Source organism: Pantherophis guttatus, chromosome 2 (assembly GCF_059756535.1).
Source record: "Pantherophis guttatus breed Tessera chromosome 2, ASM5975653v1, whole genome shotgun sequence".
Taxonomy (NCBI): domain Eukaryota; kingdom Metazoa; phylum Chordata; class Lepidosauria; order Squamata; family Colubridae; genus Pantherophis; species Pantherophis guttatus.
Genome location: NC_142064.1, coordinates 108,069,879 through 108,097,004, shown reverse-complemented (window position 1 = coordinate 108,097,004; position 27,126 = coordinate 108,069,879). Strand labels below are relative to the sequence as shown.

The following is a 27,126-nucleotide window of genomic DNA, read 5'->3' as shown; positions in this document are numbered from 1 at the left end:
GGACTCTCAGAGCAACCAATCATTTAGCCAGATCAGCTTTCTTTGACCACTTTGACATCCAAACCGAGGAAACACACTTCATGATATTAATGTGCACTGGGTTACAGTGCACGACAGGGAGGAAGGTCACTGGATTCTGCATAGAATTGATAGATGGGAATTCAAAATTCACATTGCCACCATTGCTAGAATGGGACACTTTACCAGATAATCACAGTCAGATTGCAAGACCAGAGGTAGCAAGCAATACACTTCACCTGAGACACATGGCTAATCTCTTTCCTGTCCTAGACCCCGAAGCCAAAATCCTGCTCTTGTTGGGAGTGGATGCCCCCAAAGCTTTCCCTCACCATGCAGTGGTTAGAGGCCCAGCAGGCTCTCCATTTGCCCAAGACAGAACTTGGATAGGCCATCTTAGGAACGGTTTGTGTTGATTGGCTGCAGGCCCCAAACCAGGTGAATATCTTTGCGACCTCCATTCTCAATAACGGGAGAGCATCCCACTTGAAGCCATGCCAAGAACATTTCATGACTTTGACAAACAATCCTGTCTTAGGAGCAACAGTGTTCCAGACCAGCAAAGAGGACAATGATTTAGTGTCAGGTGTGCCTCCTATCTTTATTACTCCAAAAACCCTCCTGTTTTTATCCAAAAATCATTTATACCTTTAGGCTTTTAAACATTACATTACATTTTAATTTAGTTACATTTAATTTTATCTGCTTTCTTTCTTCCTTTTCCTATCTGTCCATAAATGTTCCACTTCAAAGTCTATCTGTTCAAATTAAAAAATTCTGTATGTCACTTTAATGCTTTTATAATGTCTGTTCCATGTATAATGCATCAACTTCCTCTCTTTTGTTCCTACGCCACACCTTTTTTTTGCTAGGCTTGTTGGTTTCCATTGTAAAAAGTCCAAACAGTTCCTTCTTTCTTGATAAAATCACCCAAGGACAGAATAGAAATCTCCAAAATCCATAGATCTGATGTTAATTTCAAAGTAATCCAAGGTAAAAAGCCATTTAAAACATTTCTTTTCCAAACAAAAGGGAGATCTCTTCAATCCACTCTCCTGCTTAGTCACCGCAGACTCCATGGCAATTATGTAACCATCTGTCTGTCTTTATTAGCTTCGTTAACTTTTCAAAGGTGTAAACTCCCAAAGAGACATTTCTCCAATCCATTCCAATTAAAGAGAAACTCAATTTTCTAAATTGTTAAAAGCCAATTCTTCCAAGTCAAATTTACTAAGACAAAGTCTGTCATGGGTCTTTATTTCCAATTATTGTTTTTTTTTTCTCCTAATCTTCAAGCCCCAAGAATCTGTAGCCGCGACTTAAAGTTTGGGGTCTTATTTGTTAAAATCCATATAATTGTATTGTTTCTTGCTTGGGTTGGTGTCACTCACCCGGCTTCGAGAAACTCGCTTTTTCTTCTTCCCTCCTGCACAATCTTTTTCCCAGTCCGCCGCGGCTTTGTGGCAGCTGCCATGGCTGCTTACCCCCACCACCGACTTTGAGGATTCCCTCTGGCCTCCGAGGAACTTGCCTGTTCCTCCTGGCCCACCGAGGTGCTCCTCTTCTCCCCCCATCCCTACAAGATGGGGTCGGTCCAAAGATTGATTGGACAGTGGTTTGTCAGTCGGGGTTTTCGTGGGCTCGTTAGAGCCTGCTATTTCCCTGACTTTAGCGCCACGGCGCCAGAGAATTGCATTATTGTTGCTGGTGGAACAACGGGATATAAATGAAATAAAAAAAGAAAGGATTGTAAATTTGATAATGGCAGCTAGATTAGTGATGGCTAAATATTGGGGATGAAATTGGGATATCCAAAGAAATGAATGGTATAATGAAATTTGGAGTATGGGGAGAGGCATGGACAGCGTCACGGTGAGACAACGCTTTCCTTGGGGGCTCCTGAAGAAATGTTGATATCAAAGCCATTTGGGGGTCTTTATTGACCGAAACTGTCTCAGAGGGATGGTGGATTGGCTAACTGTTCTGCCCCAGCTACGGAACCCAAGAAATGTAGCACACACAAAACTCCAAACAACTCCGTTTACTAAAACACAGTCTTTTTCAAATGCAGGCTATTACTAAAAATGTCCTTAACAGCCTGCCAGAAATTCCAAAGATTAGATAAAGGCTTACAATAGTTGGCAATTAGCCCAGAAACCAGGTTTGCAAGGAAAATTCACTCTCAAATGCTCAACGAACGACCAGATGAACACACGTTATTTCCTGCAACGTTTGCCAGCTGTGTGCAAACTTAAATAGGCTAAGGGAGTGGCCAATTAGCCCCAAGCCTTACTCTCGAGTAACCAGTCCTGCCTTTTGGCAGCTCTGCATGCTCGTGCATTGAGAAGAGGCTCCTCCACTTCACTCTCTTCACTTGAAGGAGTCTCTGGAAGATCTGAAGACCCTGGCTGAATCTCTGCCTCTGGCACCACATCTTCTTCAGCCTCCTCACTGTCCGACTTGAGCCCTGGCTACACAGGCTGCTGGCGCAACACCACACTACCCTCCTCATTGTCAGGATCAGCCACAATCTGCACAGGCCGCTGGCGGGCCACAACACTAACACAGGGAAATCGCAAATTCCCTGGTTTGTCAGAAGCAGCCTCTCAACCAGACGACTGAGAAAGCAGCCATTAAATGAGCTGCAATGAAGCTGGGGCAGTCACAGCGGAAGCAGAGAAGCAACAGACATGGAACCATCTGGGTGAGAAGCCGGCTTTTTGATTATATGTTTCTTTTCATAAATCCCTGGAAATACCCTGAAGAAAAGTGAATGGCACAATGAGAGGAGGGGAAAGTGGGGCGTGTGTCAGCTCTCCACCTCCAGTAGCTTACCGGCAAGAAAGAGGATTGGCCCAAGCGGAAGAAATGAATTGAATGAATTAGCAAAATTGATTTGGGAAATGAGAAAATAAGAGCAGGAAGCCTGATTGGGTATTTTTAAACTTTGGATTTTTGGATTTTTACTAAATGAAATAGAATTGAGTTGAAACAATTGTATGAATTATAGTTATAAAACTTTTCCTATTTTTCTTGAGTGAAAGTGAATTGCAGTGTCACCTAGAGGCACCACTAAAAAGACATTGCTTTGAATAAACTGAATAAATGTGACTGTAGATTGGACTGATAAGAAAGAGTCTGGCAAAGAGCTGTATATTGAGACTGTTATTCCTAACATAAGCCGGAATAGTGTGCCTTTTGAAGTTGTGAATACGCAGGAGCAATAGCAAGATTGTTGATACTTTATATACAGCCTTGACTGAGAGCTTTTTTTTTTTTTCCTTTTTTTTTGGTTTGGGACTTTATTATTATTTATTCACTCTTAGTGACCCTTTTTTCTTTTACTATTTTTATTGATTTTTGTGGCGGACCAAGAGTGTGAATTGTGCTTTTTCTTTTTGACCTCCCCTCCCCTTTTTTTCTTTTCTTTGCACAGGATTTTTTTATTATTATTATTGGTTGTTGTTCTTTTTCCTTCCTTTCTTGGCTGGTTGGTTTTCCGGATGTTTGAACTTACTACATAAAAATTTGAATTAAGGTAAGAAGAACCTGAAGAGTGTGAAGTTTTGGATTTTTTGGTCTTTTTTGTTTTTGTTTTTGTTTCTTTCTTTTCTCTTTTTACTTTTTTCTTTTTCTTTTTGGATTGGTGGAGTTTTTTGGTCTCTATTTTTAGCTAATCCATCCAACGGGGTGGATTAGGTATTTGGATTATAAATTAAAGTCGTACTTGGATTATAAACCCAGTGGATTACAGTATACAAGACGTGACAATCTTCATCTTGTCAGGTCTTGTATAGTGACAACAGCATAGTTACCTTCCACAACATCAACTTCAAGACACTATGGCCATGCAATTGGAATTAAAAAATATGATACAGGTTTTTCATGAAGACTTTAAAGAAAGAATAGGCAAACTGGATGAGAGAATGGAAAAGATAGAAGGGGAGCTTAAAGATGTGAAGGGGATGATTGGAAAGAATGAAGAAAGAATACAAAAAGTGGAAGAAAAGGCAGACTTAACAGAAAAAAGAGTGGAGGAGACAGATGATAGATTCACAATAACTGACAAAAATCAGGAAAAAACAATTATTTCTCTGGAAATGGATCGAGTGGATTATTATTTATGATTTCAAAATATAGAAGAAGAGAAGGGAGAGAATTTGGCTGAAGTGATAGCGGAGATGCTGGAGGAAGTGATGGAGGAAACCAAGGAAAAGATATTAAATGGGATTGACGAGATATACAGAGTACATACTCGATACGCAATGAGAAATAAATTGCCAAGAGAGGTGTATGTAAGATTTACCAGGAAAGCAATAAAAAAAGAAATATTGCAGACACCAAGAAATACTCCAGTAAAGTATAAAGATAGAGAGTTAGGTACAGTTACCTAGAAGAGTAAGGGATCTGAGGAAAGAATATCAATTTTTGACAAAACCTTTAATTAAAAAAGGAGTAAACTTTATATGCTTAATACCAGAAGGAATATTGGTGTACTGGCAAGAGCAAAGACATAATATATTAAAATATATATAATATTAAACTATATAATACTATATAATACTATATAATAATAGTATAATTCCCAATTTGGTAGGCCAAATCCTCCCCTTAGTCTTGCATCTTGTAACATTTTCATATTAATTTTCACCTTTTTTCCCTGCCATATAAATTACGATATCATTCTGTTCAAGTTTTCAAATTTCTTTTCCAGTTTTATCGGTATTGTTTGAAATAAAAACAACAGTCTAGGTAATATGTTCATCCTGATACTGCTATTCTTCCCATTAATGATAATTTGCAGTTTTTCCCACCTCTCCAGGTCCGTTTCAATTTTTCCTTTCAATTTGCAATAATTCTCATCTTTAATCATTGCACACCTTGCTGTTAATTGTATTCCTAAATACCCTACCTTTTGGTAATCTGAATATCTAGTTTCTTCATTAAGTCTCTTTTTTGTTTATGTGTAATATTTTTCACCAATATCTTTGTTTTATCTTTGTTAATTTTAAATCCTGCCACCTCTCCATATTCCTCTATTTGTTCTATCAGTTTGGGTCCTACTTCTAACGGCTCCTCTAAAATAAACACTAGATCATCTGCAAATGCTTGCAGTTTATTCTCTTCTTTTTTAATTTTATCTCTTCATTTTGTCTTATATTTCTATTTAACACCGCCAATGTCAACACAAATAACAATGGGGATAGAGGGCATCCCTGCCTTGTTCCTTTCATGATATTAACTTTCTCTGTCATAGCTCCATTTATTATCACTTTTGCAGATTGTTTGCTATAAATTGTCTCAATCATAAATCTTCCCCCCAAATCCATAGTCTGTAGTTGTTTTATCATAAATTGCCAATTCACATTGTCAAAAGCCTTCTGTGCGTCAAGAAACATCAATGCCATTTGCTTTTCTGGGTGTGCTTCATAATATTCCAAAGTGTTCAAAATTATCCTCATATTGTCTCTAATTTATCTCTTTGGTAAAAAACCATTTTGATCTGCATGAATGAAATCGTTTAACAATCTCTTCAATCTATTCACCATTATTGATGCAAATATTTTATAATCTGCATTTAACAAAGAAATCGGTCTATAGTTTTTAACTTGTTGTAAATCTGTATCTTCCTTTGGTATAAGAGTAATATACGCCTCCATCCAAGAATTAGGTATTTTTGCATTCACTAAAATATCATTAAATACTTCCAACATTACATCCTGTAAAGCTAATTACATCCTGTAAAGTTTTATACAATTCTGCTGGTAACACATCTGGACCTGGTGTTTTACCATTCTTTTGTTTTTTTATTCCCTCTATCACTTCCATCATCATTATCCTTCCCTCCAAGGCCTCCTTGTATTTTTCTAGTATTTTTGGTAAATCAGACTTTTCTAAATATTGTATAATCTTCTCTTCTGGTACTGTCTCTTGTTTATAGAGTTTCTCATAATATTTCTGTACCACTTTTTTCTTTTCCTCATTTCGATAACATAGATGCCCTTCTTCATCCATTAGTTGATTAATTAGTTTTTTTTCTTTCTCCTTTTTCATTTTGTATGCCAGCCATCTATCTGGCTTATTAGCATTTTCAAAAAAAAAATTTGCTTAGACATCTTTATTTTGTAAGCCAAGTCTTCTTTTTCAATTAAATTCATTTCATGTTTTTTCAAATCCATTTGATTTTTAATCCTCTTACTTTGCGTGTCTTTTTGTAATTCCATCTCCAATTTCTTGTGTTCCCCTTCCAGTTTTTTTGCGCTTGTCTTTTCTTTTTATTTCTTTTTCCCAAGTAGGTCTTTGCCAACCCTCAAATGTACACTTTTACTGTATCCCACACATTTTGGATTGAGGTATCTTCCCTTTTATTTTCCTTGAAAAAGAAAACCAATTCTTTCTCCACGAATTGTTGAAAGTCTTTTTCATTTAATATTGTTTAATTCCAAGTCCATCTTAATCTCTTTCTTTGTCCCTTCCATGTAATTATAATCGGATTATGGTCAGCCGAAATACTTGCTTCAATGTTTATATCTTGTACATTAGCTGATAAGTCAATTGACATCCATATCATATCTATTCTGGACCATGACCTATGTCTATTTGAATAAAAGGTATACTGTTTTTCTTTCAAATGTCTTACTCTCCAAGCATCTTGAATGCCTAGGTCCTCTACCATTGTAAAAAAAAAGCCTTTGGGAGCATTTTTCTAGGTTTTTAATTAATTTTTGTCGTTTTATAGTCCCAATCAACTTCCCTTATCACATTGAAGTCTCCCATTATACAAATATTGTCATACTCAAATTCTGTGCAATTATTTTTCTGTGCAATTTTCCATAAAATTCTTCTTGCTTGTCATTTGGTGCATATATCACCACCAAAAGTATTTGTTTATAGTTCATTGTTACTTCCACCATAAGGATCCTCCCTTCTTCATCAGCAAATATTTGTTTTGGATTTTGGATACTCCAATAATTTTTTGTGTTGCTTTCTAATATGAACTTCTTGTAAACATACTATGTCTATTTTTGGTTTTCCCAATTTAATAAGAGTTCTTTTCCTTTTTATCACTGAATTCAATCCATTAATATTTATTGATATAGCTTTTATTTCTTCTTCCATGTTTTACTTGTTACTAGTTTTTGTCGATCTTGTCGTTCTTATTTCTCTTTGGTCCTTGAGGTCTTGCCCCTTCTCTTATTGCCCTTTCTTCTTGTTCTTTTACTATCTCTCTTTTTTGTTCTTCTTTTTCTTTCACCGCTTCATCTTGAACTCTAGTCTCTCTTTCCTCTCTCAATCTTTGCTCTTCTTGAGACCCCAAATATTGGTCATAAAATAATTCCGCTTTCTCTACCAAGTCCAATCTATATAATACTATATATTATAGTATATAATATATACTATATTATCTTGGAAAAAAGAATGGATTGTACTAAGAAATATGAGTTTACTGACTTTGGAGGGGCATGATTTACAATTGGGTTGGCATGCTTTTTTATGGTATGGGAAAAATAATATGCATAGTTATTTTCAAAGGCATTATGTAAGAAATATGTTATTATTTGTATGGGAGAAGATTAGAGAAAAACATTTTCTGAAAATACCAACATGGCTTTCAATAATGGAAGCATTAGTACATCCAAATATTATTAATATGGGAAACATTATAACACTACAGGGGAATTGAAAATGAAACAAGAACTAGAAGAAAAAGGGATTGAAATGGAGAATACCACTGTATACTCAGCTGCAAATACAATTGAAACATGAAAAAGATGCAAAGCTATATGGTTTTTACTTGGAAATGACAGTATTGGATGAGATACTCACAGGAACAGATGAGAAAATGATTAGGAAATTGTATAGTTATTTACTTGGGGTAAAGTTGGAAGAAGAACAAGTTAAAGAAACAATGATAGCATGGACAAAAAATTTTGGTTATACAATTGAATTAGATAAATGGCAGCAATTATGGAAAGAAATTATAATTTGAAATGAAGATGTATGTAAATAGAAAATTGGAGCTGCTCAAATACCATTCTAGATTGAATTGAAAATGGAAACAATAAGGGAGTGGAAAAGGAGAGAGGAGTAGAGAGAGAGAAGGAGGGGAGCAGGGAGGAAAGGAGAGAGAGGGATAGAAGAGAGGGAAAAGGAGAGGAAGAAAAGGGAGGGGAAAGAAGAATAGGAGAGAGGGTTAAAAAGGGAGGTAGAAGAGAGAAGTGGGGAAAGGGGAGAGGAAGTAGAAAAGGGAAGGAGAGGAGGAATGAGGAAAGTAGAAAGAGATAGAAGAAGGAAAAGAACGGAAGAGGAAGAGGAAAGGTTGTGGTAAAATAAAGGAGAAGAAATGGTAAAAGAGCAGTCCCAACAATTAACAAATGAAAGTACAAGGATATGATGAATGATTAATGATTAATGATGGATAAGAGACTGTACATTTAAATATGCTTATGAAAAACAAAAATAAAAAACTTCTTTTAAAAAAAAGAAAAAAGAACAAAGATTTTTCCAAGAACTTTGACTGACCATAGCCCAGTATGGATAGAAATTGAGATGGATAAGATTGAGAGACGTTCTTGGAGATTAAATGAGAACTTGTTCAGATATGAAAGAAACACAACAGAACTTAAAAAGCACTTGAAAGAATTTTTTGAAATAAATTTGAATAAAGGTACCCCAATAGAAATTGTGTGGGATGCAAGTAAAGCTTATATGAGAGGGGTGCTTATCCACATGAACTCTAAACATAGACTGATTCGACAAAAGAAAAGATCTGAATTGGAAATAGAAATAAAGAATAAAGAACAGTTACTTATTAAAAATCCAACAGATGAAAGAATATGCGGTGCTATAAAACTCTTGAAAGACCAATTCCAAATGCTTATGGCGGAACAAGTTGCAACAAACATACAATATGCGAAGCACAATACATTTTGTAACGCTAATAAACCGGGCAGATGGTTGGCTTACATATTGAGGAAAAAACAAAGTATACGGACTATTGATAGTATTTTTTTTTTATTGCAAAAGTTTTACAATTACATTTTCACCCCTTTTTTCACCCCCCCACCTCCCTCCCCAAACTTCCCATCCTCCCTAACCCTCCCTAACCCTCCCCCCCCAGACTTCCCTATTATGTACTCAGAACTAATAACACTGATATATAAGCTTGAACCCATCCCTCCCCCTGTGTAATTTTTCCTCTTTGTCTCTTTACATTAAAATTTTTCTAATACATTATTTTCAAATAAAAGCTATTTGATACTTTCTAGTTTGGTATTTGTTCTGAACATATTCTATCCACCTTTTCCATTCCCATTCATAAGTCTCTTGTGGACAGTCTTTTAAATATGCTGAAATCTTCGCCATCTCTGCAAAACTAGCCATCTTCAAAGTCCATTCTTCAATAGTGGGCAAAGCTTCATTCTTCCAATATTTACCTATCAACAATCTTGCTGCTGTTATCATATACAATATCAGTTTTATTTCACCCCGTGTAAAACCCTTAACTATACCCAATAAAAACAACTGTGGAGAAAATTGAATTTTTTTCTTCAAAACATTCTGCATGACCCACCAAATTTTTATCCAAAAAGCCCTAACTTTCCTACAGGTCCACCAAACATGATAATACGTAGCATCTAAACATTCACATCTCCAACATTTTGGCTGAACATTAGGGTACATACATGACAACTTTTTAGGATCTAAATGCCATCTATAAAACATTTTATAAAAATTTTCTCTCAGGTTTTGCGACTGTGTAAATTTAATATTCTGAACCCAAATTTTTTCCCAAGTTTCCAGCATCACTGGTTCTTCAAAATTCTGTGCCCACTTAATCATACAATCTTTAACTAATTCCGTTTCTGAATCTCTTTCTAACAAAACATTATAAAGCCTTTTAATATGCATTGGACCTTTCTCTCTTATATGTCTAACCAATTCTTCCTCATGCAACATAATACCAGTTTTTTGGTCCTCTTTCCATCTCATTTGTAATTGATTATATTGTAACCAAGTTAAATTAATCCCTTCGTCCAACAGTGTCTGCAATGTCTTCAGCTGCCATCTGCCCGCATCTGTAAAAAGAACCTCTTTATATAAAAACCCCCCGAGTGACATTATATTTGTATTCCACAAAGTATGACCAAGATCCAGCCATAGCGGTATTTTATAATCCCATTTGAATCGGTGCTTCTTCCAGACTCTCATCAAAGAGTCTCTAAGTATATGACTTTTAAATACTTTATCTACTTTGTCGTCATAAAATAAATAAGCATGCCATCCAAATTCAAGATCAAAACTTTCTGCATTCAATATTCCGGTCTTTTTACTTCCAAACCAATCACTTGTTAAAGTTAAAGCTGCTGCATCATAATATAACTGTAGGTTTGGGAGTTTAAGGCCTCCTCTTTCTGGAACATCTTGCATAATTTTCAATTTCACTCTCGGCTTCTTCTCGTTCCAGACAAACTTATTCACACCAGACTGCCAAACTTTCAGTTGTTTATCACTTTTAAGCACCGGAATCATTTGAAACAAAAACAGAAATCTTGGCAAAATGTTCATCTTAACTGCTGCTATTCTTCCAAGTAAAGACAGTTGCAGCTTTTTCCAAGTCTCCATGTCTTTCTGAACCTCTCGCCACAACACCTCATAATTATTTTGAAACAATTTCATGTTTGATTCTGCAACCTGAACTCCAAGATATTTTACCTTAGGTACAATTTCAAAACCTGCCCTCCTTTCAAGCTCATGTTTGCGATCTTGTGTCATATTTTTAACTATCATTTTAATCTTTTTTGAATTCAGTCTAAAACCTGAAACTCTACCATAGTCTTGTATAATGTCCTTCATCAGGATTGTTGATTCCATTGGTTGTGATAGGGTAACAACCAGATCATCTGCAAATGCCTTTATTCTATAATCCTCTTGCCTTATCATTATGCCTTTCAAAATTTTAGAGTCCCGTATTGTATTTAACAAGACTTCCAATGTTAAAATAAATAAAAGTGGGGATAACGGACATCCCTGTCTTGTTCCTTTTTCAATTTTAAACTCTGTCGTCAGACTTCCATTAATAATAATCTGTGCCTTTTGCTCTTGATAAATTGCTGAAATCGCCTGTATAAATTGGTCCCCAAAGTCCATCTTTTTTAAAGTCTTTAGTAGAAAATTCCAATCCACTCTATCAAAGGCCTTCTCTGCATCCAAAAAAACCAGCACTGCAGGAGTCTGTTTATTCCTATCAAGATATTCCAATAAATCTATTACTTGCCTTACATTGTCCTTCATATATCTGCCCTCAATAAATCCCGCTTGATCCTCATGAATCACCTTTTGAATTACTGGCATCAACCTGTTGGCTAATACTTTCGCATAGATTTTATAGTCTGTATTCAAAAGAGATATTGGTCTATAATTCTCTGGTTTTTTAGGACCAACTTGTTCTTTTGGTATCAAAGATATATAAGCAGTTGCCCATGATGGGGGTATTTTACCCCCTTGTTGAATATTGCAAAATAAATCTCTAAGTTGTCCCACCATTTCAGCTTGTAAAGTTTTGTAATACACTGCGGTCAAACCATCCGTGCCAGGAGCTTTGGCTGTTTTTAACTGTTTGATTGCTGCTATTATCTCCTCCTCTGTTATAGGATAATTCATTCTTTCCTTTTGTTGATCAGTAATTTTTGTAACTCTCTTGTCATTTAAATATTTTTCTATAAGTCCATTCTGCACCTCCTCTTTGGCATATAGTTTGGTATAATAGTCCGCAAAAGCTTCTTTAATTAATTTTTGTTGATAAATTTCTTTCCCTCCAATATCAATACTATCAATAGTCCGTATACTTTGTTTTTTCCTCAATGTGTAAGCTAACCATCTGCCCGGTTTGTTAGCGTTGCAAAATGTATTATGCTTCGCATATTGTAAATTTGTTGCAACTTGTTCCGCCATAAGCATTTGAAATTGGTCTTTCAAAAGTATTATAGCACTTCGTATTCTTTCATCTGTTGGGTTTTTAATAAGTAACTGTTCTTTATTCTTTATTTCCGTTTCCAATTCAGATCTTTTCTTTTGTCGGAACAGTCTATGTTTAGAGTTCATGTAGATAAGTACCCCTCTCATATAAGCTTTACTTGCATCCCAGACAATTTCAATTGGGGTACCTTTATTCAAATTTATTTCAAAAAATTCTTTCAAATGCTTTTTAAGTTCTATTGTATTTTTTTCATATCTAAACAAGTTCTCATTTAATCTCCAAGAACGTCTCTCAACCTTATCCATCTCAATTTCTATCCATACAGGGCTATGGTCAGTCAAAGTTCTTGGAAAAATCTTTGTTCTTTTTGTCTTAACAAATAAATCATTTGACAACAGGATAAAATCAATCCTAGAAAAGGATCTATGTCTATCAGAAAAGAAAGTGTAATCCAATTCTTTTGGGTTATGTATTCTCCAAACATCTTTTAATTCCATATCTTCTTTCATATCAAAAAAAGTCTGTGGTAGTCTAATTCTAGACTTTGCCAAACTCTTTTTATCTAGTTTAGAATCAATTACTCCGTTCCAGTCTCCCATAATTAAAATAGATCTATAGTCCCATTGCAATATTTTAGTATGTAACATCTTATAAAAATAGTCCTGTTGTTGATTGGGAGCATAAATTCCAATCAAAAGAATTTGGCCATTTGCTGTAAACAATTCAATTGCTACAAACCTACCATCTTGATCTGCTTCTATAACTTTAGCTGTTAACTTTTTATTTACATAAATAACCACACCATTCTTTTTCTGCGAAGTTGAAGATATAAAATGTGTTCCTAGTTTTGAGTTTATCAAATATTTTTGATCTTGAGTTGTAATATGCGTTTCTTGTAGACATATTATATCATTATTAAATTGTTTCAAATATGTAAATAGTTTCTTCCTTTTCTGTGCTGAATTCAACCCATTGACGTTCCAAGATAAACACTTAAAGGTCATCAGCCTCTTTCTGGAGCACAGAGCAAAATGCTTGAAGATCATCCGAAATCTTCGATCTCGCTCCTCCCATCGCTCCACTCTCTTGTACAGTACTCTTAACTGCCTTCTTGTCTTGTCTTTCCTGTTGTTGTTGTTGCTTTTGTTTAAGTAGTTTAGATTGAGCTCTAGTTATACGTTGATCTTTAACTTCAGTCAACTGGATCAAATCCAAAATTGGAGAAGAATCAAGCAAGGGCTCACTCAGAAAACCTCCTTCTGCACCTTGCACTACTTCTAATTCCTGCTTAGACTGTTCTTGCAATTGCCTCTCTTCACTCTCTTTAATCTCCAAAACTGTGGATGTACGTGGAGATGGTGTTCTTTCCTTAAGAATAGTAGTGTAAAAGTGTTGTGCCTTCTCCACGGTGTTCAACCGATATCCTTCTCCCTTATATCTAAAAATTATCCCAGCAGGAGCGTCCCACCGGAAGGGTATCTGTAAATTTCTCAATTCCTTAACAAGAAAACCAAAATCTTTTCTGGCTTTCAACATTTTAGGAGGTAATTCTTTAAATATTTCAAGTCGTGAACCCCCCACTTGTACAGAAGTATGAAAAGATTTTTGCAGGATATCATTTCTAATTCCTCTATCTGTAAAATATATGACCACATCTCTAGGCAGTTGTCTTTGTCTGGCCACCCAAGAGTTCACTCTATAGCTTTTATCTATTTTATGAAATACCACATCAGGATTAACTTGTAAAATCTTGGCCAAGGCTTCAGAACAAACTTGTCTCAAATCCTGTCTCTCCCCCTCTCGAATTCCCTGAAGCCGTATGGCGAATTCCATCGCCCGGAATTGTATCATAACAATCTCATCTTCAATTCTCTGCATTTTATTGTCAACTTCATCAATTTTATAATCATTGTCTTTCATCTTGACATTAACTTCTGATTTAAATTCTTCAACTTTAAAATCAACTTTCCCAATAAATTCTGCCAGGCCAGACACCACTTCTGAAATTTTTTTGGTCACCTTATTTTGATTCTGTTTCACCATATCTTTAACTTCATTAATTTCCTGCATAAATTCCTGATGTGATTTTTGAAGTTTATCATCTATCTCCTGTTGACATTTTAAAAATTTATCATCCAGAGTTTTAGAAATAAATTGTTTTAAATCTCCCACATCAAATTCTTTTTTCTGGGTCTGTAACTGCTGTGCAGAGGGAGGCTGCGTTTCTTGTTTATGTGTGGGGGATCCCCCCCCGCTGCCTTCCCTTCCTGCTTCTTTGAAGCCATCTTGCCACGTAGTCTGGATTTTCTAAAAGGGGAAGTTCCTTTTCCTTTCCCTCCTGCACAAAAACTTCTAAAAAAGTCCCCCAGATTTAATCAGTTAAAAGCTAAAGTAAAACAAAGTCCAGTATTAAAAAGGGAGAAATTTTCCACTTGCTTCTCTTCTCTTATAGCAAACAAAGTAACTTTGCAACAACTTGGAAACTTGTAACACAAAATAACTTCACCAATCCACATTCATTGGCTCGTTAACTTTGAGGCTAAGCGCCATGTTTTTTTTTTTTTCAAAGCACTTTCACTCACTCAAATTTGTCTCGATTTGAAAAGTCAACAAAGCGCTAATACTTGCGTTTCCAAGTTTCAGGGTTCAGATAGGTTCGCTGTTTGTTAAAGCTGATTCTTTTCAAATTACGTTTCCTGCGGCCAGCTTGTTTTGCGAAGGCAAAATCGTCCCACGTCGCCCGGAGTTTCCGCGGGGTGGAAGGGAGCCACACCCGTTCTCTCCCCAAAAACGATTCCCTGGGGGACAACGGGGGCTCAACCTGTGCCCTGCGGTCTCTACTTCTTCAATCCTCAGGATTTTGAAGCTTTCAAGCCGCTTCTAAGTAACGAAGCGGCTCTACGGGCGACGGGGCTGGCGGAGCTCCGAAAGGCACCGCCGTCGCCGAAGGCAGAGAAACCGGAAGTCTGGACTATTGATAGTATTGATATTGGAGGGAAAGAAATTTTTCAACAAAAATTAATTAAAGAAGCTTTTGTGGACTATTATACCAAACTATATGCCAAAGAGGAGGTGCAGAATGGACTTATAGAAAAATATTTAAACGATAAAAGAGTTACAAAAATTACTGATCAACAAAAGGAAAGAATGAATTATCCTATAACAGAGGAGGAGATAATAGTAGCAATTAAACAGTTAAAAACAGCCAAAGCTCCTGGCACAGATGGTTTGACTGCAGTGTATTACAAAACTTTGCAAGCTGAAATGGTGGAACAACTCAGAGATTTATTTTGCAATATTCAACAAGGGGGTAAAATACCCCCATCATGGACAACAGCTTACATATCTTTGATACCAAAAGAACAAGTCGGTCCTAAAAAACCAGAGAACTACAGACCAATATCTCTTTTGAATACAGACTATAAAATCTATGCGAAAGTATTAGCCAACAGGTTGATGCCAGTAATCCAAAAGGTGATTCATGATGATCAAGCGGGATTTATCGAGGGCAAATACATGAAGGATAATGCAAGGCAAGTAATAGATTTATTGGAATATCTTGAGAAGAATAAACAGATTCCTGCAGTGCTGGTCTTTTTGGATGCAGAGAAGGCCTTTGATAGAGTGGATTGGAATTTTCTACTAAAGACTTTTTAAAAGATGGACTTTGGGGATCAATTTATACAGGCGATTTCAGCAATTTACCAAGAGCAAAAGGCACAGATCATTATTAATGGAAGTTTGACAACAGAGTTCAAAATTGAAAAAGGAACAAGACAGGGATGTCCGTTGTCCCCACTTTTATTTATTTTAACACTAGAAGTCTTGCTAAATACAATACGGGACTCTAATATCCTGAAAGGTATAATGATTAGGCAAGAGGATTACAGAATAAAGGCATTTGCAGACGATCTGGTTGTTACCCTATCACAACCAATGGAATCAATAATCCTGATGAAGGACATTATACAAGACTATGGTAAAGTTTCAGGTTTTAGACTGAATCCAAAAAAGACTAAAATGATAGCTAAAAACATGACACAAGATCGTAAACATGAGCTTGAAAGGAGGGCAGGTTTTGAGATTGTACCAAAGGTAAAATATCTAGGAGTTCAGGTTGCAGAATCAAACATGAAATTGTTTCAAAATAATTATGAGGTGTTGTGGCGAGAGGTGCAGAAAGACATGGAGACTTGGAAAAAACTGCAGCTGTCTCTACTTGGAAGAATAGCAGCAGTTAAGATGAACATTTTGCCAAGATTTCTTTTTTTGTTTCAAATGATTCCGGTGCTTAAAAGTGATAAACAATTGAAAGTCTGGCAAACTGGAGTGAATAAGTTCGTCTGGAACGAGAAAAAGCCGAGAGTGAAATTGAAAATTATGCAAGATGTTCCAGAAAGAGGAGGTCTTAAACTCCCAAACCTACAGTTATATTATGATGCAGCAGCTTTAACTTTAACAAGTGATTGGTTTGGAAGGAAAAAGGCTGGAATATTGAATGCAGAAAGTTTTGATCTTGAATTTGGATGGCATGCTTACTTATTTTATGATGACAAAGTTGATAAAGTATTTAAAAGCCATATACTTAGAGACTCTTTGATGAGAGTTTGGAAGAAGCACCGATTCAAATGGGATTATAAAATACCGCTATGGCTGGATCTTGGTCATATCTTGTGGAATACAAATATAATGTCACTCGGGGGGGGGTTATATAAAGAGGTTCTTTTTACAGATGCGGGCAGATGGCAGCTGAAGACATTGCAGACACTGTTGGACGAAGGGATTAATTTAACTTGGTTACAATATAATCAATTACAATTGAGATGGAAAGAGGACCAAAAAACTGGTATTATGTTGCACGAGGAAGAATTGGTTAGACATATAAAAGAGAAAGGTCCAATGCATATCAAAAGGCTTTATAATGTTTTGCTAGAAAGGGATTCAGAAACTGAATTAGTTAAAGATTGTATGATTAAGTGGGCACAAAATTTTGAAGAACCAGTGATGTTGGAAACATGGGAAAAAATTTGGGTTCAGAATGTTAAATTTACACAGTCGCAGAACTTGAGGGAAAATTTCTATAAAATGTTTTATAGATGGCATTTAGATCCCAAAAAGTTGTCATGTATGTACCCTAATGTTCAGCCAAAATGTTGGAGATGTGAATGTTTGGATGCTACGTATTATCATGTTTGGTGGACCTGTAGGAAAGTTAAGGCTTTTTGGATAAAAATTTGGTGGGTCATGCAGAATGTTTTGAAGAAAAAAATTCAATTCTCTCCACAATTGTTTTTATTGGGTATAGTTAAGGGTTTTACATCGGGTGAAAAAAAACTGATATTGTATATGATAACAGCAGCAAGATTGTTGATAGGTAAATATTGGAAAAATGAAGCTTTGCCCACTATTGAGGAATGGACTTTGAAGATGGCCAGTTTTGCAGAGATGGCGAAGATTTCAGCATACTTAAAAGATTGTTCACAAGAGACTTATGAATGGGAATGGAAAAGGTGGATAGAATATGTTCAGAACAAATATCAAACTAGAAAGTATCAAATAGCTTTTATTTGAAAATAATGTATTAGAAATATTTTAATGTAATGAGGGTAAAAAGAAAAATTATAAAGGGGAGGGAGGGGTTCAAGTTTTTACATAAGTTTTATATTAAGGGTTTTTGTTTTTTTTTACCAGATATGAGTATAATATAGGGAAGTCTGGGGGGAGGGGAGGGTTAGGGAGGGTTAGGGAGGTTGGGAAGTTTGGGGTGGGTGGTGGTGGGGGGAAAAAGGGGTGAAAATGTAATTGTAAAACTTTTGCAATAAAAAAAAAAGAAATTTGGAGTATGGCAACAAATGATAAATTAACAACAGAAATTAAATTTTAAAGAGGGATGTGTCAGACTTCGATGCTATCTCAAAATAAATGAATTTCCAAACTGCCAATCTTTAAGGAAATCTTCTCTTCATTCGAGTACAGCAACTGGATCATGACTCGTGCGGACAAGACTGACCTTTTGCCCCCCAATCCCTCCCTTTCCGATCCCCAATTCTCTGCTTCTCATTGGCTATCTTCCAAGTCACTCTCCTGACTTCTTGTCTCGTCATTTCACAGGAATGTTTTCCCCCCCCCTTCATTTCCACGGAGACCGAGCTTCAAAGGGATTTAGCAGGCAAAAGTCCAGGGCTTATCTCCCTTTCTATGTCAGCGCTGAGGCACTGACAGGATGATTAAAGCAAACAATTATAATGAAATATGGGGGGATTTTATAAAATCAGTGTTGGAAGGCAAAGGGAATAAACCTACTAAAGAATCTATGTTGTTTTGGAGGAGATAAGGGCACAATTAGAATATATTGTATATCTTTTAGCTGTTACAGAAGAAGAAATATAAGGCTCATGATGGGTCTTAATTATCACTTCCTTAGTCCTAATCCTGTAAGGCATGTGTAATTGATTTTATCCTGTTATCTATTGCCTCTAGTCTGCCTTTATTAATAGACTGGTATTGTTTCCACTTTTCTCAATTAATGGGGTTAAGGTCATACCCTGTCCTTCTTAATCCCATTACCCCAGTGGTGGGATTCAATTTTTTAACAACCAGTTCTGTGGGCGTGGCTTAGTTGGGGGTGTGGCTTGGTGGTCATGTGACCGGCTGGGCATGGCTATGTGCATAGGGACTACTCAGAGGGCTGAAAAAAGTCATTTCTGACTGGTCCTCGCACTTATGACCATCCTCACATTTATGCCCGTTGCGGCATTCTTAACAACCATGTCAATCATTTCACCACTACTCTTCACCACGGTGACAAGATTGGGCGTAAAATGTAAAATGTGAGGACAGTCGTAAATTCAAGGACTGGTCAAAAGTGCGAGGACCAGTCAAAAATAACTTTTTCAGCCTTCTGACTAGTCCATATGCACATAGGAACTATTCAGAGGGCTGAAAAAAGTCATTTCTGACTGGTCCTCACATTTTTGACCGGTCCTGCACTTATGACCTTCCTCACATTTATGCCCGTTGCGGCATTCTTAACAACCATGTCACTCATTTCACAACTGCTTCTCTTCACCATGGTGACAAGATAGGGCAAAAAACGTAAAATGTGAGGACAGTCATAAGTTCGAGGACTGGTCAAAAGTGCGAGGACCAGTCAAAAATAACTTTTTCAGCCCTCTGAGTAATCCATATGCACAAAAGGATACAGCAATAGAGAGGGATGAAGGAAGGAGAAGAGAGATGGAAGACAGAAGGAGAGAGAGGGAAGGAAGAGAAGGGAGGAAGGAAGGGAAGGGAAATTAGAGTAGGAGGGAGGGTAAGAGAGGGAGGAAGAGAGGAGGAGAAGGAGAAAGGAAGAGGAAGTAGGGAGGAGAAGAAGGGGGGGAAAAGTAAGAAGGAAAGAAAAGAGAGAGGTGGTAGGTTTGAGGAGAAAGATTGCTGTACAGTAAAAAGGATGAAATGGAAGAAAGGCAACCCCAAACAAATATAAAGATATTAAGATAAAGAATGAATTGTTAAACTTTAAAGAATAAAAGAGAACAAATATGAATAAATAGCAATAATTAGAAACACACATACAAACATACAATGTATTTTCTTTGAACAGAGTATTTGGCCGGTTCACAAATTTAAACATGTTTAATCATTTCAATTAAATTTACAATTTCTATATTTCCTTTTTGCCATATTTATTCCTCATCTATTTTTGTAAAAAACCAATATTACCCTTCATCCTCATCTCTAATCTTAATCAAATTCAATTTTTCCCTTCTATTCTATATTATACCCCTTCCCATTGTCATCTATTTTTATATCCATCCTCACATTGGTTAATTATGTAATATTACAGTTGTTTAATATAAATTCAACATTTTAATATAAATCAATTAGTTATATAACTATCTTTTTTGTATATTAATCAATATGAACATGAATATTCCAATTATTTCCATGCAATCCAATTTCTTACAAATCAATTAATTATATTTACCAATAATAATAAACCAAATAATTTCCCCCATATATTCCTCCAAACCACAACTTAACCGGCCTAGCCTAAATGGTTTTTTAATTGGGATTTTAAATTTTATGGATTTGGGGTTTTAAATTTGGGTAGCCAATGATTTAATTCTTTTAATTATCTTAACTTTTGCATTTGTATGTTTTTTAATTTTGGCTGTTCACCGCCCTGAGTCCCTTCTGGGAGAAGGGCAGTATACAAATTAAATTAATAAATAAATAAAATAAAAAAATAAATTTCTGCTTTCATACAATATACAATTAATAGTATCTCAATTATTACAATTCCCTAGTTAAATAGAGCTTTTTTTGTTTTGTGTTTTAAAATCTTGAACTCTCTTCCCATTGTTTGCACCTACCTTTTTTGGTGAGGACAAAGAAATCTGCTTGCCTAATTTTCCAACGTTGCAGCAACAGCAAAGCCAACAGCCTGTTTTACTTTCAGTTTTGCTATTCAACAGAGCTAGGGGGAAAAAAACCTGCTCCAACACTCTTTGCAAGCAAGCAGCAGAGCCCTCCACAAAACAGCTGAGAGCAAATCAGCTGAGAGTCGGGAGGCTGATCTAATCAATGGGCTAATTAGTCTATGCTGAAGCTCCGCGGGCCAATAAAATTACAAAAAATCACTGAACCGTTTGTTAAATTGCTGGCTCGCCCACCCCTCGCCCACCACTATTTATTGGCAATAAATAGTGGTGTGGAGGGGCGGAGCAAGGGGCAGGGTGAGCCAGCAATTTAACAAACGGTTCGGCCAAACCGCCTAGAACCGGCAGAATCCCACCACTGCATTACCCCGGAGAATAGCAGACTTAACAATATCAGAATGATGATGGTATATATTTTATATAATTTGTCCCAAATTGTGAACCGGCTGCAGCAAACAGGCAGTGGCGGCAAACCGACAGCAGCAAACAGGCTGTGCCAAACAGGCCATGGCGAACGGGCCGTGCCAAATGGGCCACAGTGAATGGACGGCAACGGTGAATGGGCCATGCCAAACAGGTGGCAGCGAACGGGCCGCACCGAACGGGCTGCGCCAAATGGGCCAGATGAATACCGGATGGATGCTGGGAGTCAGAGGCAGATTTTTTTCCCCTTGTTTTCCTCCCCAAAAGCTAGGTGCATCTTATAGTCTGGAGCATCTTATAGTCCAAAAAATACGGTAACTCTTTGGTGCAGAGACTTTGGGTTCTTCCTTACAACTGAATTAAACTCCTATTCACTATTACTTGAACTAACAGAAAAGTATCCTAATTTAAAATTTATTGGTCCAGTGTCAATCTATTCCACTATAGTAATGAAGCTGATGACCACTATTTTAGTGTCAAATTAAGGAGACATTGTAGCAGGGGAAGCCATGTTAATCTATAGAGGGGAAAAACTGGACGTGGTATTCTTTTTACTTTTAGTGGCTTGTGTGTTCTTTTCCTTAGCTTCTCTCTTCCTTGTGGGGGGGGCTTTTCCTTTGGGGAAGTTATATCTTTTCTTACACAGTCAAGTAGAATTCTTCCATTCAGTGCCAGCTGAATGCTTTGCAATTGTCTTTGCAATTGTCTTTTTAGTGACAGAGAAATCACTCTTCAAACTTTTCATTTCCGTCTTTTTTTTTTAAAAGGGGGTGGGTGGGGAAGCATCAGCTCCCCAAACTCTGTGAGTGGCATTTTTACTCCGGGATTGAAGGCAGCCAGGTTAGGGGGGAGGTGGATTCCCAATGCATAATGACAGATTATGCAAATCCTGCAGGAATGACTAATCAATCACCAGGCGGGGTGTGAGCAGAATCTAGTTGATCTCTGAATTCACTTCTAACTCCACGCTCATCTGGAGAGTCGTGTGACATCACAGCGGCTCCTGGTCCTTGAAAACCTGGAGGGTGATTAGTTGAAGGAACGGGCTGCTTCTTCCTCCTCCTTCTATAATTCCTATGAAGAAATGTGGGGGGAGGCAGAGAAAAAAAGCATGGCTAGGCAAGGTGAAAGAAAACAGCCGAAGCCACGGCAGCTATCAGACGGGTGATTAAGTAATTTTCCCAGCTTCTTATTGTGTCTCCATTTGGTTTCCATCGTTCCACTCTTGGACTTTGGGAAGGTTTCCCCCCCCCCCGCCTGAAAACCAGATGTGTTCTCATCCAAGAAGCAAAATGTCTTCAAAGAAAAACCAGAAAGTCCAGTTGCCTCTTGAAAAAGCACCTTTGGGACATAGAGGTTGTTGTAGCGTGGGAATAACGAGAGGCACAAGCAAGCTAGTGACAACAGCTCTTTAATTCAGGGTGAGATTTCAGCAAAGAACCACAGGCAACAGCCCTCTTTATATACAGTACTGAAACACCCGTTAACCAATCACAAAGCATTGCTGCATTTGAATTTCCCGCACAAAATAGATACATACATAACAGAGGTGATACTGTTCTCCAAACCAAAATGCATCCTGCATTCAGGTGAACACAGATTCTGTCCAGCTCAGGAAAAAAAAGAGCTCCAAATTTAAGGACACTTAGCATTTTCTCAGACATTCGTTAGTGCACAAGTGTGGAGAGTCTACATTCCTATCACCTGTAATACCTTGTGAAATACAGATATCGGTCCCATTTTATAGATAGGAAATTGAAGCTGGGAGAGAGACCATCACGTGTGAAATTTAAAACTAAGAAAACTCAGTTCTTCTTCCTTGAGGATATAGTATTTCTTTGAATATTTCCACAGAACACATAGTATTTCAAATAATCCCATTTACCCATGCACACATAGATTCCTTCTCAACATTTTATGGATTATTAACTGTGACCTGAGCTAGCATCTCCTAAATGTATCAATCTCAGTCAGATTCTAGACATATTTAACTTGCAATTCTTTTTTTTTTATTTAATAAACAAACATACATATACAGACGTAGAAATTTAAACAAACTATACATAAACTAACTATACAGTAAGATCAAGTCATACGGCTTGAACTTTAAAAATAGAGCTACTTCGGTAATTATATATCCATATATCTATGTATATTTATCCTTCATCATGTATCAATATTTATACAAAGGTATTTCGTTTTATTTCCTTATTTTTGTATCATTGGGTGGTATTCCCTTATTTCATGTTCTTTTTATCTAACCAGTTGTACCATTTCTGCCAAATTAAGTAATAGTCTGAGTCTTCTTTTCCCTGTATCTCTTTGGTAAGTTTATCCATTTCCGCACATTCCATTGTTTTTTGTATTATTTTTTCCTCTGATGGCGTGTCCTCCAGTTTCCATGTTTGTGCGAAAGTGATTCTAGCTGCGGTCAGGATATGTATTATCAAGTATTGTGTCTCTTTTTTATAGTCCTTTGTCAGTATTCCTAATAGATATGTTTCCGGTCTGAGGGGCACTTTTTGGGTGGTGATTTCTTCCAGCTGATTTTGAATTGTTTTCCAAAAATTTTTGGCCTTTGGGCATGACCACCACATATGGTAGTAGGTCCCCTTCTGTGTTTTACACTTCCAACAGTTCTGATTCGCATTGGGGAACATCCTTGCCAGACGTGCGGGGGGGAGATGCCACCTATAAAACATCTTGTATGTATTTTCTTTGTAGGGCACGGACATTGTCAGCTTAGTATTTACTTTCCACATTTTCTCCCAATTTTCTAGGTTAATATTATATCCAAAATTTTTAGTCAAATAATCATATTTTCCTTCACCACTTCTTCTTCCAATTTGTATTTTAATAGATAATTATATATTTTAGTTATTAATTTATTGTCTGATTGCATTATAATTTTATCTAATTCATTTCTTTCTTTTTGGATTCCGAATTTTTTCATGTCAATTTTATATCTTGATTTTATCTGTAAATACGGCCACCAATCAATTTAACATATTTAACTTGCAATTCTAAATACACATGACAGGGAATAAAAAAATAGGAGTTTTCTTGGGTAAAGTTTTTTATCTGATTCTATGCAGATAACTTATTTCTTTGAAAAACACTGATTAGAAACTGTGCTTAGAAACTATTTGATTTGCAGGTGCAGGCCATCTTAGCTACAAAGGCTTATGGCACTCAGGGGACTTGCTTGTCTCCAGAAAGCAAACGCTATGGGAGGAGAAGGCTGACCTACAACAGTGGACCTCTCTTTCCAAGCAAAGGAAATGACAGACGAGTGGAAGAATCTGGCTTAAAGGGCTTTGAAAAGTTGAAGAAAAGATTCTTTTTCACGAAGGCTGTTGGGTGGCCCTGAGAAATGGGCAGCCAAAGAGAGCACCTCTCTCAGGTACTCACCTGCCCAGATGGAGGAGAGTGACCTCAGGAGCCTCTTGGGCTTCAGTTGGGAAAGAAAAGTTGCCTCGCAGCAAAATGGCATGTAAAATGTTTCCAAGGATCTTACCCAATGACTCCAACACGAAATGCAATGAATCAGAGTTCTTTATTAATCAGATGTTTCTGTTACAGGTATACGTCTGAAAGTACATCTGGATCTCTGGACCACACCTTATATACCTGGGAGGCGGGGCCGAGGTAAGGAGGGACCAGGGGAGGGTCTAGGTGGATGGATGGGGTTAACCCTTACTCCGCCATGGGGGGGCAATGTTAGGCATTTACATGTAACAAACAAATAGAGCCTTGGTACTACAGTGGTTTAAAGCACCCTGTTATTAACACAGCTGCCTGCAATTTACTGCTGGTTCGAATCTCTCCAAGGCTCAAGGTTGACTCAGCCTTCCATCCTTTCTAAGGTAGGTTAAATGAGGACCCAGTTTGTGGGGGCAATAAGCTGACTTTGTATAAATATACAAAAGGATGAAGGCTATTGCTTAACGCACTGTAAGCCGCCCTGAGTCTCCGGAGAAGGGCGGCATATAAATCAAATTAAAAAAAAAAATCACCCTCTAAATGCCTAACAGTTGGACCTGTGTGTGTATCTTGTGTGTGTACACCTAGTCTTGAAGTTAGGTAGACGTGCTGTTTATTCTGCAAAGGTTTGGTCAGGATGTCAGCGATTTGCTCAGCAGTCTCACAGTGTATGGCCTTGATAAAACCAATGTTCGTTAACTGTCTGACGTGCTTGTGCTTAATGTCTATATGCCTAGATCTCTGACCCACTGCGTCTGCCATGGATATATCTATGGCTGCCTTGTTGTCCTCATGTATTATTATCGGGTAGGCTGGTTCAGTCCAGATGTTGGAGAGCAGGTCGTCGAACCACGTCAGGTTGTTGGCTGCCTTGGAGAGGCAGATGTATTCTGCTTCTGCTGTAGATGTGGCCACCAGGCTTTGTTTCCTGGTGTACCAGTGCACTGGGCAACCATTGATGAGTAATACATAGCCAGATGTGCTTTTCCTGCTCTTTGTGTCGCCTGCCCAATCAGCGTCAGCATAGCAGGTTAATATGGGCCTTTTGGAGTTCGCTGGCTCTAGGTTTAGGTAAGCATCCATGCTCTACTTTAGGTATCTGAGCACACATTTTACACCTTCCCAGTGGTACATTTTTGGATTGCTGATGTGCCTAGACAAGAGGTTGACCACTAGGAGGATGTCTGGCCTAGTCCAGTTGGACTATAGAAGGGACCCAACGACAGACCTATAGAGGGTATTGTCCTTAAATGTCTCACCTTCTTCGTTCATGTGTTTTAAAAAGTCAATTTGCATGGGTGTTTCACACGGCTTGGCATTCCTCATGTTGCACTTGTGTAATAGTTCAAATATTTTCTCCTTTTGGGAGACCCTGAACCCTTTCTGTGTTCTGTCAATCTGGACACCCAAGTACTTGTTTACCTTCCCCAGAGTTTTTAGTGCGAAATGCTTCCCCAACTTATCAGTGAAATCATCACATTTCTGTTTATTCTGGCCACAGTATAAAATATCATCCACATAAACAAGCACGTATTCAATGGATGTGCCCTCCCTTTTGGTGAAGAAGCATAGGTCAGCGGAGGTGGCTGTGAACCCCATGTCCCTGAGAATTTTTGCTAGGCACTCATACCACCTCTTACAGGATTGCTTCAGCCCATATAGACTCTTGTTTAACAACCAGGTATCCCCCTCCTGTGTGTTTCTTCCGGGAGGTGCCCTGACAAAGATCTCTTTGTCTAGTTTCGCATGAAGATAGGCTGTCTACACGTTGAATTGGTAGACTTCTAGTCTTAGAATTGTTGCTATCACCAGGGCGCTCTTTACACTCTCGGCCCTGACCGTTGGTGAATATGTATCAGTGTAGTCCTCCGGGTATTTTTGCGCAAACCCCTGTGCTACTAACCTAGCCTTGTACAGTGTCTTATTGTCCTCGAGCTCCTTTTTTTAAAAAACCCACTTTGTCCCAATGGGTACCTTGTTGTCTGGTACCTTGGATGGGATATACACATTTAGCTCTCTCAAGCTGTTCATCTCTTTCTCCATGGCCTCCTCCCACCTAATCCTTTCTTCTCGTGGTAACCTAAGAATGTCTTCGTAAGAGTTGGGTGTCGTGGTGTTTGTGTGTACTGATAGTACGTAATCTTCAAACCTTTTTGGCATTTTGTTCCTGTTGTGTCTGACGGGCCTGTTGGGTAGTGTTTCTGTGTCATGCATGTATTTGGCTTCCTTTTCTGTGAGTGCATCTACCTTTATGACGGGGTGGTCCTCTTTCCATCCCATGGTGGCTACCCCTTGGTGTTTGGATTTGTGTTTCTCGTGTGCCTCGGTTTCAGCTGTGTCTAGTCTACTCGTGACCCTTACATTGTCTGTGACTTCCTGCCTGGACAACACTTTGTTGAGATGTATTTTTGACCAGTTTGTGTTTTCATGAAACATTGCTGTCCTGGATACGATAAATTTATTGTCCTTGTCAATAAACCTGTACCCTTTTGTCCCAGACTCATATCCCATAAATCTTAGTCTCCTTGATACCTTGTCCCCCTTTTGTCCTAACTGCTTTGGTATATGTACGTCCGCTGTGACCTCAAATATGTGTAGGTGAGCTATTTGGGGTTTCCTATTGTACATAACCTCATAGGGAGTTTTGTTTACCACGCTTGACCATAGCCTGTTCAGGGTGTAGTTTGAGTATGTGAGTGCCTCTGCCCAGAAGTGTTGCCCCAGCCCTGCGTCTTCTAATACGCATCTTACCATTGTTTCTAATACGCCGTTCCTGCGTTC

The 27,126-nt window shown here is 37.6% G+C and overlaps 1 protein-coding gene across 1 annotated transcript in view; it reads left to right on the top strand.

Annotated features, from left to right (window-relative positions):
• Positions 1-266: 266 nt before the first annotated feature.
• Positions 267-27,126, top strand: part of LOC148115246 (uncharacterized) — a 52,609-nt gene continuing 25,749 nt past the window's right edge. The window contains exons 1-4 of the mRNA XM_087885138.1: positions 267-359; positions 445-604; positions 24,188-24,265; positions 24,445-24,510. Coding sequence (XP_087741264.1) covers positions 267-359; positions 445-604; positions 24,188-24,265; positions 24,445-24,510 — 397 coding nt within the window. The remainder of the gene's footprint in view (positions 360-444; positions 605-24,187; positions 24,266-24,444; positions 24,511-27,126) is intronic.